At 47.3% G+C, this 14,559-nt stretch overlaps 1 protein-coding gene across 1 annotated transcript in view; it reads left to right on the forward strand.

Annotated features, from left to right (window-relative positions):
* The window catches only part of LOC121859372 (hemocytin-like), a gene marked incomplete at its 5' end in the record, with an annotated part of 457,920 nt that overhangs the window by 16,513 nt on the left and 426,848 nt on the right, over positions 1-14,559 (forward strand). The window contains 2 exon segments of the mRNA XM_042356148.1: positions 13,441-13,536; positions 13,750-13,941. Of these exon segments, the coding sequence (XP_042212082.1) occupies positions 13,441-13,536; positions 13,750-13,941 (288 nt within the window).

Below are 14,559 nucleotides of genomic sequence, written 5' to 3' on the forward strand. Positions count from 1 at the left end.
GAAATACGCATTGCTATTTTCTACCCTAATCTGGACGTTAAAAGTGACAGTATAGACCGTGGAATGGTCTGCACGTACTGATAGCCCTGTACTTACACTCTGGTGAACAATACTTACATACACATGTTCATATTTTGCATATATATGAGCACACGCAGACACACACACACACACACACACACACACACACACACACACACACACACAGAAATATTGGGCTATACTGTGTGACACAAGATGAGAGACACTGTCAAGCAGCTACAGTCACCTGACTCTGGGTGTTGGCTTGATGGTGGTGGCTGTCAGGTATAGTGGTCACGTGTCTCTCAGCCCTCAAGAACGTTCGAGGACCCCACCAACCCAATATTTATCGATATAAACTTTCTCCAAACATGAACGTGTTGGTACTGTACATTATATATTTTACGTTTTATCTCTACAAAACCCTGGAAGAATTTGGCCCCACAAGTATCTGTGTAACTGTTTATTGGGACTTGTTGTGGGCTGTGCCTTAGGGCTGAGCAGTATGTGTGTTTTGCTAAGCGTATGTGTGTGTGTGTGTGTGTGTGTGTGTGTGTACTTGGGCTTGGGGTCTCAGCTTGGTGAGTGATATGCCAGTGATGGCGGAGTTTGGTGATCATGATACTGTTGGTTCTGGTGGAGCATGTGTTAGTCACGCATCTCTCCACTGGTACACCGTGAATTCCTGCTCTTTGTACAGCAATCGATGAAATAAGTTTTGTTTATTTGTCTGTTGGAAATATCTATCTTTTTTTTCAGTTAATATTTGATAAAGAAGAGTGCAGCGTAATATACATATGGTAATTTCATTTCTGCCTGTTGTATGGCGTATTCGTGGGTGTGTACAGTAGTTACTTTTGTTATTCTGATGTCATGTTCACCTTGTACCAGTTGAATTTCACCAGGGGTACACAAAGTGTAAAGTTATACAAAATAAAGGTAGCTGCTCGTAAGCAGAGATGAAATACTATAAGAAATATAAGAAGCATAAGAATGGGAGGAAATTGCAGTGGGGCCTATTGGCCTATATTGGAAGTTCCCATTTAACACCAAATCTCTATTGTTCATATGTCCATCTAACCTATGTTTGAAGTCATTCCAGTGTATTCGGAGTTAATGATGATATTTGGAAAATTCTTGTTTCACTCGTTCACTACTTATTTCAAACTAGTAAGCTACCTATTTCTTGCTCCTAACCCAATGAGTTCACCTAAAACCATATACTGAAAGTTTTCCCTGATTGGATAAGCTAACATTTTTGTAATGTTCTTTGTTCAGCTCTGATTTATTTATATACCTTGGGATTACACGTTCTCACTTACGTGAGTGCAAATGAAGTAACCTGCCTTGTACTCAAGGTTCTTAATGCTTGGGATTAATTTTGTCATTTCTCTCGAATTTTTTTCAGGATTTTATATTCAATCTGTAATACGGTGACCAGAATTGAACTGCTCTTAATTGCTGGCTCACAAGCTCAAGATATAAGCTTAAGATGACTTTTAAGTAATTTTGTACCACATCACTTTTTGTAGGAAACTCTGCATTTATTAGTTTTGTTGGAGTATAATATTGCTTACTACGGCATTTCACATTACATTTCCTAAATTTTTCGCAGTCGGATGTAACAAATAATGTTGTTCATTCATCTGGCTTTCAGCCAGCATTTTTATACTGTGTACTTACATTTGGTTCACATTGAATTTACCTGCCATTTTTTTATCGCTATTCGCTGGAAAAATTTAGGCCAGATCTTCCTGTAGTTTCGCAGGAGTCATCCGGAGATTTAATTACACGCCCATTTGCTGGCCCTCACCCCATTAATGTTGCTGCTCATGACAGCCTATGTTGCTGGTGTATATAATAAAATAATAATGGTCTAAGTACTGAGCCTGGGGAAACTTCAAATTCAGTGTGTTACTTCAATGGGATGAAAAGCAGCATGTTACTACTAAGCTGCCCCAAAACGCCTTGGCTCATGTAGTCTCTTAAGCAGTGAGCTTACTTTTTTATGAAGCTGTGGGGGACTTGAAGGCTATAAAGCGATATATACACAGCAATAAAAAGCTGCTCACTGACGGAAAACAGATGAAAAGAATGTTACAGATTAGCAGACATGACGTTTGCCAGAAGCTGTTGTAAATTGGCTGAGCAAATTCTGTGCTTCAGGTGTACTTTGAGATGGAAATGATTAAGTCGTGCAATATGCCTTGGCAACACAACAGACTGATTGAATGGTAGAAGTTAGAGGATAAGACCTTACCTTCCTTTCAAAAATCGGTATTGGATATCTGCCATCCTCCAGATTCTGGTACCACACCTGCTTTTGGCGACATGTTGAAACAACTTTGCTAAGGGCATACTAAGGTTTTTCCTTACATTCCTTTTAATACTTGGCAAATATCTTATTTGGACTTGGTGACTTAGTTTTATTTGTTTATTTGTTACCAACATTCTACTAGTCACTACTATTCTCGATTTATTTTCTACTATTCTGTATAGAGTAAGTGGAATGGGTATTATGTTTAAATTTTGGTGGTGAAAATTGCTGAAAAATATTTATTCAGAGTTATTGTTCATTTCTGTCGTTATTGTTAGCTCGCTGGTATGTCATGCTGTATTGGCTAATTCTGTTTTAGTTTGATATTTGGGAGGGGAACCTTTTGTGGTTTTCCTTCTCTTGCTATCTCAGTTTATTATTCTCTTTGCTTTCTTATTCGGTCTTAACCCCACCGGCCAATACCTTATAATAATTCTCGAGTGCAGACTTTACCACGATTTATTCTCTTACCTATAGCCTTTCTTTGTCCAATAATATCAAATAATTATTATTCATTTAGGGTCATTGTTTTTTATCTGAGTTTGTATGGTATGTTCTTGGTTTTGTGGTTAAGTAACTGATTATTTAAATTGTTTGGAATCTGCAACCCAGATTGTTACTGTCCGGTAAGGTGAGGTTGCCTCTGTGGGTACATTGTAAGAGGTCACCATGTGAGGTCATGTGTTCACCCCCAAGCGTGATACCTTTCTCAGCTGCCTTCAAACCATCAAAGTTTTGCTCTTCTGAAATGTGACCTCACGTTGCCTGTGAAATTTTAATCGGAATTTATTTCTGATCGTGTTAAAGCATGTTCTACCGACATATAATGAGGTTTTCTTGACAGAACTAAATGTAGTATATTATTACTCTGTGTTTTGTTATATGCTGGAAACAGTTCTGATTGTAAAAATTATTTGTTACCAGGTTTATCTATTTCTAAAGTGAGTCGCTTACTATGTTAGTTGAGATGGGTGGCTTTCATTTCAAACATTGTTTATTAAGATTAGGAGGTATGTATATTTTGCGACACCGATTAGTTTTATCGAAGTTGTTTATTCTCGCCATGGACGTTGTTTTTTACCAAAATAGTGATATCAGAAATAATGGCCTGGGTTTTGCAAGAGCTGGCGGCTTCACCTCTGCTGCTGTACTAAATTGCTGACACTCTGTGGTCGGGTCAATGTGTTACCGTTTGGCCCAGTATTTTACCTACTCACACTATAAATATGGATGGTTTGTTTAAAGGAGTTATTTGTTGGACACATGTGATGGCTTTTGATGACAAATATTTTACTTTTATACAGTATATACCACAAAAATCAGCAGGTATGTAGATACATTACGTGGAGTCGAAGGTGTTTCTTGGAGGGCAAAATGCAGATAAGAAAGTTATTTTTATATCACATAAGGATATATGACAGTGGTTTTACTGTATGATTTTTACTTTGGTTGTTTTATATTAATAGGCAATTACGTGAAATTTTATACATGACTAATGTATCGTTGTACTGGTACTGTTGGTGAAGTACTTAGTTACTGATGAAGAATTGAACTGAGTTAACACTTGTTTATTAGTAAATGCAAACATATATGGCAATAAAGGCAGATGAGAGAAGGAAAGTAGATAGATTATTGATGACACTCTGTCACCACCACATGTCAATAGGTAGGAGAAAAATGCAGTGGGGATATTAACGAAAAAAAAATCAGTAATGTTTGTGTGTGTGTGTGCGTGTGTACTTCGACACTGCCTGGTGTTACATAGCGTGTCGTGCTGCTCAATTGTCGTGATTGACATTTTTGTTAAAGAAAATTGTTCAGACTGACAGGTTGAAAAAGATTGGAAATGCAGTGATTTATGTGAAGGAGAATTTGGGGACAGTACGTACTCTGTTATGTTGTTCATTATAGTTACTGATAATGTGATTTACTGGGAATCATGTTGGTAATCACCTCTGCTCGGCCCTGCCCAGCAGCTGCCCTGTACTACAGTGCTAACCAAAGCTTTAATTTGTAAAACTGACTGACGTCTTTGTTCACTGTTTGTCATGATATTGGCATTTTAGAGTAAACAACAGGATATTGAAGGGTGTGTTCAGACCAAAACTAATGATGAAAAATAGAGATGAGTGAATGTGTCTTAGGTGAGGTAGATGGTTGGAGTATGATGGAATGGGTGCGGGGTTAAATTTATTTCTGGAGGAGAGGGGCTATTATATTCAAACTTAACTTGCATAAAGCGTGGGTTTTTTTTTCACACTTCAGATAAATTTGGACATGCTCATTATGCAAACTAAAGGTATTTGACATTTATTCAAGGCTGATGGGGAAGAATACCAAATTTAATGCAGTTCTCTTTCGTAGTAAAAAGAGTTTTGAGTGGATATTGTCAGAGCACTTTGAGCTGATGCTAAGAGGTACCTCGCCGGTTTCTGAAAAGTCAATAACGATTAAGCGAGCGACTGTGCAGACGTTGGGGATGTTTTATGTAGACAAGGATGCAGCACTTTTGTCAGCGAAACAAAGGATGACATTTTTATATATGAAGTAGAAGTTTATGAACTATTGTATATTTCAGGCGATCTGTAAATATGGAAATATTGCCAAAACATTGAGTACTTGGCAAATATGTGATATTTAAATGGCTGGCGATACGTGTTCATTATTTGCGTAAAATTGAATTGTGCCGGACACTATCAAATGACGTCGTTAGGGATGAAATATGATTGCTTTATCTTGGTAAAAAGCGTTGGAGGCCGGTAATGTGAAGACCAGGTCCTGTGTGATGATATTACACACGTGGATTGGAGCCAGGTACTGTGGGGGACTGTTGAGGGGTTTTCACTCTTGTTTCATTGAAGATGGGTACATAACACACAGTGTGGAGGGAGACTCATATGTTATAGTACTAATGGGATGATGTGTGTGTGTCTTGGGGAGTTGAAGGCACTATAGTGCACAGCTATAATGAAGGAGTGACATAAAACAACTATCAACTACGACAACAAGGAGGAAGAAAGGGTGAGGAAGAGCAGGAGTAAGGTGAGAGAGGAGGGGGGGGAAACATATGAGGGGAAGTGTAACATGAGGGGCGGGGCAGCAAGTAGTTACTTGTGGCTGCTGCCCTACCATAAACTGCCTTACCACTGATATGGGGACTCCAGCCTGCTGCCTGTGTGCCCCTGGGGGACAGGGGTGGAGGGGGTGCAGGAGAGGGGATGGGGTGGGGAGGAGGTGATTGTGTAGGGGAGGTGTGGTGGGGGATGAGGTGATGGTGTAGGGGAGGTGTGAGGGAAAGGGAGGAGGTGATTGTGGGGGAGGAGGTGATGGGTAGGGGAGGGGTGTGGGTATGGGAGGAGGTGATTGTAGGGGAGGATGGTGTAGGGGAGGTGTAGGGTATGGGAGGAGGTGATTATGGGGAGGAGGTGATGGGGGGGTGGGAGGAGGTGATGGTGTGGGGAGGGATGTAGGGTAGGGAGGAGGTTGCAGGGGAGGTAAGGGTGTAGGGATGAGGTGATGGGGGAGGGGTGTGGGAGGGTATGGGAGGAGGATTGTAGGGAGGAGGTGATGGGGGAGGTGGGTATGGGAGGAGGTGATGGGGGAGGAGGTGATGTGTAGGGGAGGGTGTAAGGGTATGGGGAGGAGGTGATTGTGTAGGGGAGGAGGTGATGGGGTAGGGGAGGAGGGGATGGGGGAGAGGTAGGGGATGAGGTGCTGGTGGGGAGGGGAGGGGTGTTGCTGTAGGAGGAGGTGATGGTGTAGGGGAGGATGTAAGGGTATGGGAGGAGGTGATTGTGTAGGGAGGAGGATGGTGGAAGGAGGTGGGTGTAGGGGATGAGGTGATGGTGTGGGGAGGGGTGTAAGGGTATGGGAGGAGGTGATTGTGTAGGGAGGAGGTGAGGTGTAGGGAGGAGGTGATGGTGTAGGGGGAGGAAGTGATTGTGTAGGGAGGGAGGAGTGGTGTAGGGAGGAGGTGGGATGTGTAGGGGAGGTGATTGTGTAGGGGAGGAGGTGATTGTGTAGGGAGGTGTAAGGGTATGGGAGGAGGTGATTGTGTAGGGGTGAAGGGTATGGGAGGAGGTGATTGTAGGGGAGGAGGTGATTGTGTAGGGAGGAGGTGATGGTGGGGGAGGAGGTGATGGGGAGGAGGATTGTGTAGGGAGGAGGTGATTGTAGGGGAGGGGAGGTGATGGTGTAGGGGAGGAGGTGATGGTGTAGGGGAGGAGGTGATGTGTAGGGGAGGTGTAAGGGGTATGGGAGGAGGTGATTGTAGGGGAGGTTGTAGGGAGGAGGTGATTGTGTAGGGGAGGAGGTGGATGGTGTAGGGGAGAGGTGATGGTGTAGGGGAGGTGTAAGGGATGGGAGGAGGTGATTGTGTAGGGGAGGAGGTGATGGTGTAGGGGAGGAGGTGATGGGGGAGGAGGTGATGGTGTAGGGGAGGGTGTAAGGGGTATGGGGAGGAGGTGATGTGTAGGGGAGAAGTGATTGTAGGGGAGGAGGTGATTGTAGGGGAGGAGGTGATGGTGTAGGGGGAGGAGGTGATTGTGTAGGGGAGGAAGTGATTGTAGGGGAGGAGGTGATTGAGTAGGGAGGAGGTGATGGTGTAGGGGAGGAGGTGATTGTAGGGGAGGAAGTGATTGTGTAGGGAGGAGGTGATTGTGTAGGGGAGGAGGTGATGGTGTAGGGAGGAAGTGATTGTGTATGGGAGGAGGTGATTGTGAAGGGGAGGAAGTGATTGTGTAGGGAGGAGGTGATTGTGTGGGGAGGAGGTGATGGTATAGGAGGAGGTGATTGTGTAGGGGAGGAGGTGATTGGGAAGGGAGGAAGTGATTGTGTAGGGGAGGAGGTGATTGTGTGGGGAGGAGGTGATGTGTAGGGGAGGAGGTGGGGGATGGGTGAGGGGAGGAGGTGGGGGGAGGAGGTGATTGGAAGGGGAGGAAGTGGATGGTAGGGGAGGAGGTGATTGTGAAGGGGAGGAAGTGATTGTGTAGGGGAGGAGGGGTGATTGTGTAGGGAGGAGGTGATGGTGGGGAGGAGGTGATGGTGTAGGGGAGGAGGTGAGTGTAGGGGAGGAAGTGATTGGTAGGGGAGGAGGTGATTGTAGGGGAGGAGGTGATGGTGTAGGGGAGGAGGTGATGGTGTAGGGGAGGAAGTGATTGTGTAGGGGAGGAGGTGATTGTAGGGGAGGAGGTGATTGTGGAGGGAGGAGGTGATGGTGGGGGAGGAGGTGATGGTATAGGGAGGAGGTGATTGTGTAGGGGAGGAAGTGATTGTAGGGAGGAGGTGATTGTGTAGGGGAGGAGGTGATGGTGTAGGGGAGGAGGTGATGGTGTAGGGAAGGTGTCAGGGATGGGAGGAGGTGATTGTGGGAGGGAAGTGGGATTGTGTAGGGAGGAGGTGATTGTAGGGGAGGAGGTGATGGTGTAGGGAGGAGGTGTAGGGGAGGTGAAGGGTAGGGAGGAGGTGATTGTGTAGGGAAGGAGGTGATTGTAGGGAGGGAGGTGATTGTGTAGGGGAGGAGGTGATGGTGGGAGGAGGATGGTGTAGGGAGGGGTGAGTGGGTATGGGGAGGAGGTGATTGTGTAGGGGAGGCTGGTGGTGTAGGGGAGGAGGTGGGGGATGGGAGGAGGTGATTGTGTAGGGAGTGAAGTGATTGTGTAGGGAGGAGGTGATGGTAGGGGAGGGGTGGCAAGGAGGAGGTGATTGTGTATGGGAGGAGGTGATGGTGAGGGGAGGGGTGGGGTATGGAGGAGGGGATTGTGTATGGGAGGAGGTAATGGTGTAGGGGAGGGGTGTAAGGGTATGGGAGGAGGTGATTGTGTAGGGGAGGAGGTGATGGGGAGGGGTGTAAGGGTATGGGAGGAGGTGATGTGTGGGGAGGAGGTGATTGTAGGGAGGAGGTGATGGTGTAGGGGAGGAGGTGATGGTGTAGGGGAGGGGTGTAAGGGGTATGGGAGGAGATGATTGTAGGGAGGAGCTGGTGGTAGGGGAGGAGGTGTAAGGGTATGGGAGGAGGTGGATTGTGTAGGGGAGGGCTGGTGGTGTAGGGGAGGGGGGTGGTATGGGAGGAGGTGATTGTGTAGGGAGGATGGTGGTGTAGGGGAGGGGATGGTAGGGGAGGGGTGGTGGTGTAGGGGAGGATGGTGGTGGGGGAGGGATGGTGGTGTAGGGGAGGGATGGGTGGTGGGGAGGGGGTGGTGGAGGGGAGGGGGTAGGGGAGGGATGGTGGTGGGGAGGGATGGGTGGTGGTGGGAGGGGTGGTGTAGGGAGGGGTGGTGTGGGGGAGGGATGGTGTGGGGAGGGGATGGTGGTGTAGGGGAGGGGATGGTAGGGGAGGGGATGGGTGGTGGAGGGGTGGTGGGTGTAGGGGAGGGTGGTGGTGGGGGAGGGGATGGTGGTGTAGGGGAGGGATGGTGTAGGGGAGGGATGGTGGAGGTGGTGGTGTAGGGGAGGGGTGGTGGTGTAGGGGAGGAGGTGGTGTAGGGAGGGATGGTGGTGTAGGGGAGGGGATGGTGGGTGTAGGGGAGGGATGGGTGTAGGGGAGGTGGTGGGTAGGGGAGGAGGTGGAAGGGCATGGGAGGAGGTGATTGTGTAGGGGAGTGATTGCAGGGAGGAGGTGATGGTGTAGGGGAGGTAGGAGGGCATGGGGAGGAGGTGAAGGTAGGGAGGAGGATGGTGTAGGGGAGGTGTAAGGGCATGGGAGGAGGTGAGTGGGTGGGGAGGAGGTGATGGTAGGGGAGGGGTGTAAGGGATGGGGAGGAGGTGATTGTGTGGGGGAGGGGAGGATGGTAGGGGAGGGGTGTGGGTATGGGAGGAGGTGATGGTGGGGAGGAGGTTGTGGGAGGAGGTGATGGGGTAGGGGAGGAGGATGGTAGGGGAGGGGTAAGGGTATGGGAGGAGGTGATTGTAGGGGAGGGTGGTGTAGGAGGAGGTGTAAGGGGATGGGAGGAGGTGATTGTGTAGGGAGGGCTGGTAGGGGAGGGGTGTAAGGGTATGGGGAGAGGTGATTGTAGGAGGAGGTGGTAGGGAGGGGATGGTGGTGTAGGGGAGGGGGGTGGTGGTGTAGGGGGAGGGATGGGGTGTAGGGGAGGGAAGGTGGTGTGGGGAGGGAGTGGTGGAGGTGGTGGTGTGTAGGGGAGGGGTGTGGGAGGGACAGGTAGGGGAGGGGATGGGTGAGGGTGGTGGTGTAGGGGAGGGGTGGGGAGGGATGGTGGTGTAGGGGAGGGGGTGGGGAGGGATGGTGGTGTAGGGGAGGGATGGGTGGGAGGGGGTGGTGGTGGGAGGGGTGGTGGTGTAGGGGAGGATGGGTAGGGAGGGATGGTGGTGTAGGGGAGGGGGTGGTGGTGGAGGAGGTGGTGGTGTAGGGGAGGGGTGGTGGGTGTAGGGGAGGGGATGGTGGTGTAGGGGAGGGGATGGTGGTGTAGGGGAGGGATGGTGGTGTAGGGGAGGGATGGTGGTGTAGGGGAGGGGTGGGCGGTGGAGGGTGGTGGTGTAGGAGAGGATGGTGTAGGGGAGGGTGGTAGAGTGGTGGGAGGAGGCATTGAGGGTGGTAAGGATTGAGGGCGGGGAGGATGGTGGTGTAGGGGAGGTGGTGGTGGGAGGAGGGTGGTGGTGTAGGAGGGTGGTGGTAGGGAAGGTGGTGGTGTAGGGGAGGGTAGGTGGTGTAGGGGAGGGTGGTGTGTAGGGGAGGTGGTGGTGTAGGGGAGGGATGGTGGTGTAGGGGAGGGGGTGGTGGAGGAAGGTGGTGGGTAGGGGAGGGGTGGTGGGTGGGAGGGTGGTGGTGTAGGGGAGGGGTCGGAGAGAAGGTGGTGTAGGGGAGGGGGTGAGAAGGTGGGGGGGAGGGAGAGACGGGTGGGTGGTAGGGGGAGGTCGAGAGAAGGTGGTGTAGGGGGGGGTGTGAGAGAAGGTAGGGGGAGGGGGGGAGAAGGTGTAGGGGAGGGGGTCGTGAGAGAAGGTGGTGTAGGGGAGGGGGGGTGAGAGAAGGTAGGGGAGGGAGAGAAGGTGGTGTAGGGGGAGGGGGGGGAGAGAAGGTAGGGGAGGGGCGGAAGAAGGTGGGTGTAGGAGGGGGGCGGAAGAGGTGGTGTGGGGGAGGGGTCGAGAGATTGTGTGTAGGGAGGGGGTGAAAGGTGGTGTAGGAGGAGAGAAGGTAGGGGAGGGGGCGTGAGAAAGGTGGGTAGGGGGAGGGGAGGGAGAGAAGGTGTAGGGGGAAGGGGGGAGAGACGGTAGTGTAGGAGGCGGAGAGAGATGGTGGTAGGGGAGGGGCGTGAAAGAAGGTGTTGCAGGAGGGGGCGTGATAGAAGGTGTGGGGGAGGGGCGGAGAACAGGTGGTAGGGGAGGGGCCGTGAGAGAAGGGTTTGTAGGAGGGGGATAGAAGGTGGTGTAGGGGAGGGGGACGTGAGAACAGGTGGTGTAGGGGAGGTGGCGTGAGAAAAGGTGGTGGGAGGGGGCGTGAGAGAAGGTGGTATGGGGAGGGTCGAGAGGATGTGGTGTGTAGGGGAGGGGGTCGTGAGAGAAGGTGGTGTAGGGGGAGGGGGCGTGAGAGACGGTGGTGTAGGGGGAGGGGGGCGTGAGAGACGGTGGTGTAGGGGGAGGGGGTTCTGGGACGTACTAACAGTAAGGAGGCAATTCACACGTATCGACAATTGGACGAAGAAACCTCATTAATACAGAGACCGAGTGTAAGGCCTGGGTTTGTATGTTGAAAACGAACTGAAGTTCTCGGGCCATTGTGAGAAGGCAAATCATGCAACTAAACTAGTAAGTCTTATAAGAAGATTGTATCGCTCTTCAAGAGTGAGGTGCTTCCCCGTTTGGAGGACTGTCACGTCGTCTGGTCTCCGAGATATACTACAGACTGTTAATTGATTGAAAATTTCCAAAGGATGGCCACCAGACTGGTGCCTGCACTATGGCACCTGAGTTACCCAGAGAGATTAGAGCGCCTGCAACTGCCTAGCTTATACTATAGACGGGCTGGCAGACGCCCGCCCCACAAGGGGTGGGTCACAGACTCACAGCTCAAGGTTGAAAAAGCCTCAAGTCCAGAAAATTGCGAGGAAAACTTTTTCGGAGTATTGTGACGGCATCGAGTGTGAGCTCTTTCACTGGCGCAGGTTTTGATTCATTTTGGAGCCAGTACATCCTCAGTATTTGCCAACAGTGCGTAACAGAGACGTGACCGATCGCTCGAACGCCTAATGAATTGATCAGTCATTCAGTGGCGAAGAGGATAAAATTAAAGTGTAAAGTAAGTTTCCTGCAATTCATTGTTAGCTCTGTAGCTCTGAAGTTGTACTGTACTTTTTTCTTAAATTTGGTCACCAATAAACTGGCGAGCAGAATATAATATGTGAAAAAATGGTGCCATTGCCAAGTCTGTTACCACTTATAAATACTGTGACTTTCTGTTTGTCACTACTAAAATTGTAGCATATTAAAAAACTGCAATAAAGTGCATTGATTAACTCTCTAAAAGATTTTTGTTCCTATTAAATTGTATAAAACTGATGTAAAGCTGTAGCTACCACAATCGCTCTTACTGAATAACCTGAGGGATAATATTCCTTTAAGTAGGCAAATAATTATATTTTGCTGCAAAAAAATCAATGTTTTGCTTTGATAAGTTATCCCTATATATCCAAAGTGGACATCAATAACCTACTGACTTGTACAAATTGTTTTTCTTGAATAATCTGGTGTTATAGCACAATATCATGTAAAAACGCTATTGGTTGAATGTGTTAACTGTTTTACTTGCTGGCCTCTTGGCGACGCCACCTTGGGGCGTGAACTCGTTTGCCCATTTGAACGAGCTATCTTGCTATTGTTGGGTCACGTGATATTATGTTGTCTAGCACTCGGGATGGATGGAAACTCTAGGTGGTGGTTTTCTTATATAAAATATATTATATATGCAGCGCCCGGAGGGGAGGGGAGGGGGAGTATTGTAATGGAGAGATCCACTACACTATAATCTCAGAATCCTTGTTAATATCCAAAAATAATATAATTGGCGATGTTCTGCGTTTCTCTTTGCTGTAAAACTTTGAGGCTCGATTTTCTTATAAAAAAGTGTAGACTCGTTACTGTCTTATGCAACTTCTCATATACAGTGTAGGAATTCGTGTTATAACGTTGTCTAGCACTCAGGATGGATGGAAACTCTAAGGTGGTTTTCTTGTATAATATAAGTTATATGATAGACAGTCTGGTGCTGGAGGTGCCGTGTGGTGAGGGGCTGCTCGGTAGAGACGTTCGGTGAGTAGCGTGTTGTAGGAGGTAGATGTGCAGGAGCTTCGTTAGAGAAGATGTTGCCTGTTGCTGGCCTCCTGGTTGAATGAATGCTGACAGCGTGGAGCTTGCTGGAGGAGGTGTTGCTTGTTCAGGAAGATGGGCAGAATGAATCTCAATGGAGAGACAGAGCTTATATACCCAGCAGCCGCGAGTCCTCTATGAGTCATGTTGGGAAAACCCGAGAAAGTCGCCTGTCACTAGTTTCGTTGCTAAGTTACCGTACCATCTGCTGTCGTCGCTCGCTTGGTTGCTAGGATACGGCGGCGCATCGGAATGCGGATAGCAGTTGTAGGGGAGACGTCCACTACAACAGTATATGCATTTCTATTTAATTCATCTAGTCATGTAGTGGAGGTAAACTGAAAATACTGTTCATCTGTCAGTCTTTGGTTGTTTGTGTGCGAGAAAACCTCCCTCAAGAAACAAAGTGGTTTCGATGAAGTTGTTGTAAGGAAGTAATACAATATATTTGATAATTTTTTTTTTTTTCAGGATCTGGATTAGTTATTCACAATATTGTCATTATTCAGTTGTGAAGGAACATGAGCACCAGGATGTTTTGCTACTGTAAATTTCCTCCTGTAAGGGAACCTTCACCTACTTGATATTGTTAAATGTTTTGTTTTTGTGTTCACTTGTAGCTATGTGCGCAGTTAAGAGTTAAAGTATTCAAGGAGTTGATAAGTTTACTATGATAAATAAAAATAAATATCAACAAGTACTTTATACTGGAGATTATGCCTGTAAATAAAAGTCTACATAATTTAAACATTAAGGTTACATCCACTAAACCAACTGTCTCCCTGCAGCCATATGTGACCCCCCTTGCATGAACGAGGGCAAGTGCATCGTTCCCAATGTGTGCCAGTGTACCCCAGAGTACCGTGGTGACATCTGCCGTTACCGTGAGTCTATTGCTATACAGTACTGTACTTGGTCTCCCTTGTCTACCTCGCATTAATAACATCATAAAGCTTCTCTATTTTTTTCTCCTTTTTTGGTGTTTTAGTAACTAATATTTTTTTTAGCTTTGAAGATGTTTGCTAATTAGACTTGTTACCAATAAGTCTTAAAAATCAATTACAACATTATCGATCCTCACAGAGATTCTCTTGCAGACATCTCAACCTGCGACCCTAAGAACCTCAAATTTAACGGAAACTTTAACTGCTCTGGAGAAGGTATGATGTTTGGGTGTGTGTTGACCTGCCCACTTGAAGTGGAGTTTACGTTTCCTGCGACATCCTTCTACAGCTGTGACTATTCCACCGGCGTTTGGTCCCCATCACCCGTACCCTTGTGTGACTACAGTAAGTTCAAACATCATGATGAGTTTTTAAAAACACTTGAAGAATTTATTTTAAACTTAAGTAAACTGTGTATTGCTGTAAATATTAGTGATGAATTTCAGCAACAGAATTGGGTCTCAGTAATGATAGTAAGATATGTTACAAAAGACAGACAGTACACGGGTCGCATACTCAAAAATATTTACGGGACTGTATCTCTTTGTTTACCCTGTAACTGGACTTACAGTCTTCGATCGGTATACTCAAAACAAATATTTGTCAGTGGGCTCAGTAAGTGAGTTTGTATTCGAGGCCATAACTTACAGCACCTCCTTAGGCGCTGTAACATGCTCAACCCGGATATAGGAAGTCGCTTTTTCCCGATTGCACAAAAAATTAATAATATATGTTGTAATGCTTGTTAGACTTGATTTATCATCGAATAATGAAGAAAAAATTTTGTACATCAACATACTAAAATATGACATTACAGTTTGTATTTCTAGTTACTTTTTTTTTTACGATAAGGGGAGGCTTGAGTGTGTTTATATTTGTCACAGAATGGAAGAGACGCATCATTTGTCTTCTTACAACTTTTCAAGTAATTTGTACCAAAATAGAAGAATTATGATACAAATA

This window comes from Homarus americanus, unplaced genomic scaffold, assembly GCF_018991925.1.
Source record: "Homarus americanus isolate GMGI-L3 unplaced genomic scaffold, GMGI_Hamer_2.0 scaffold7626, whole genome shotgun sequence".
Taxonomy (NCBI): domain Eukaryota; kingdom Metazoa; phylum Arthropoda; class Malacostraca; order Decapoda; family Nephropidae; genus Homarus; species Homarus americanus.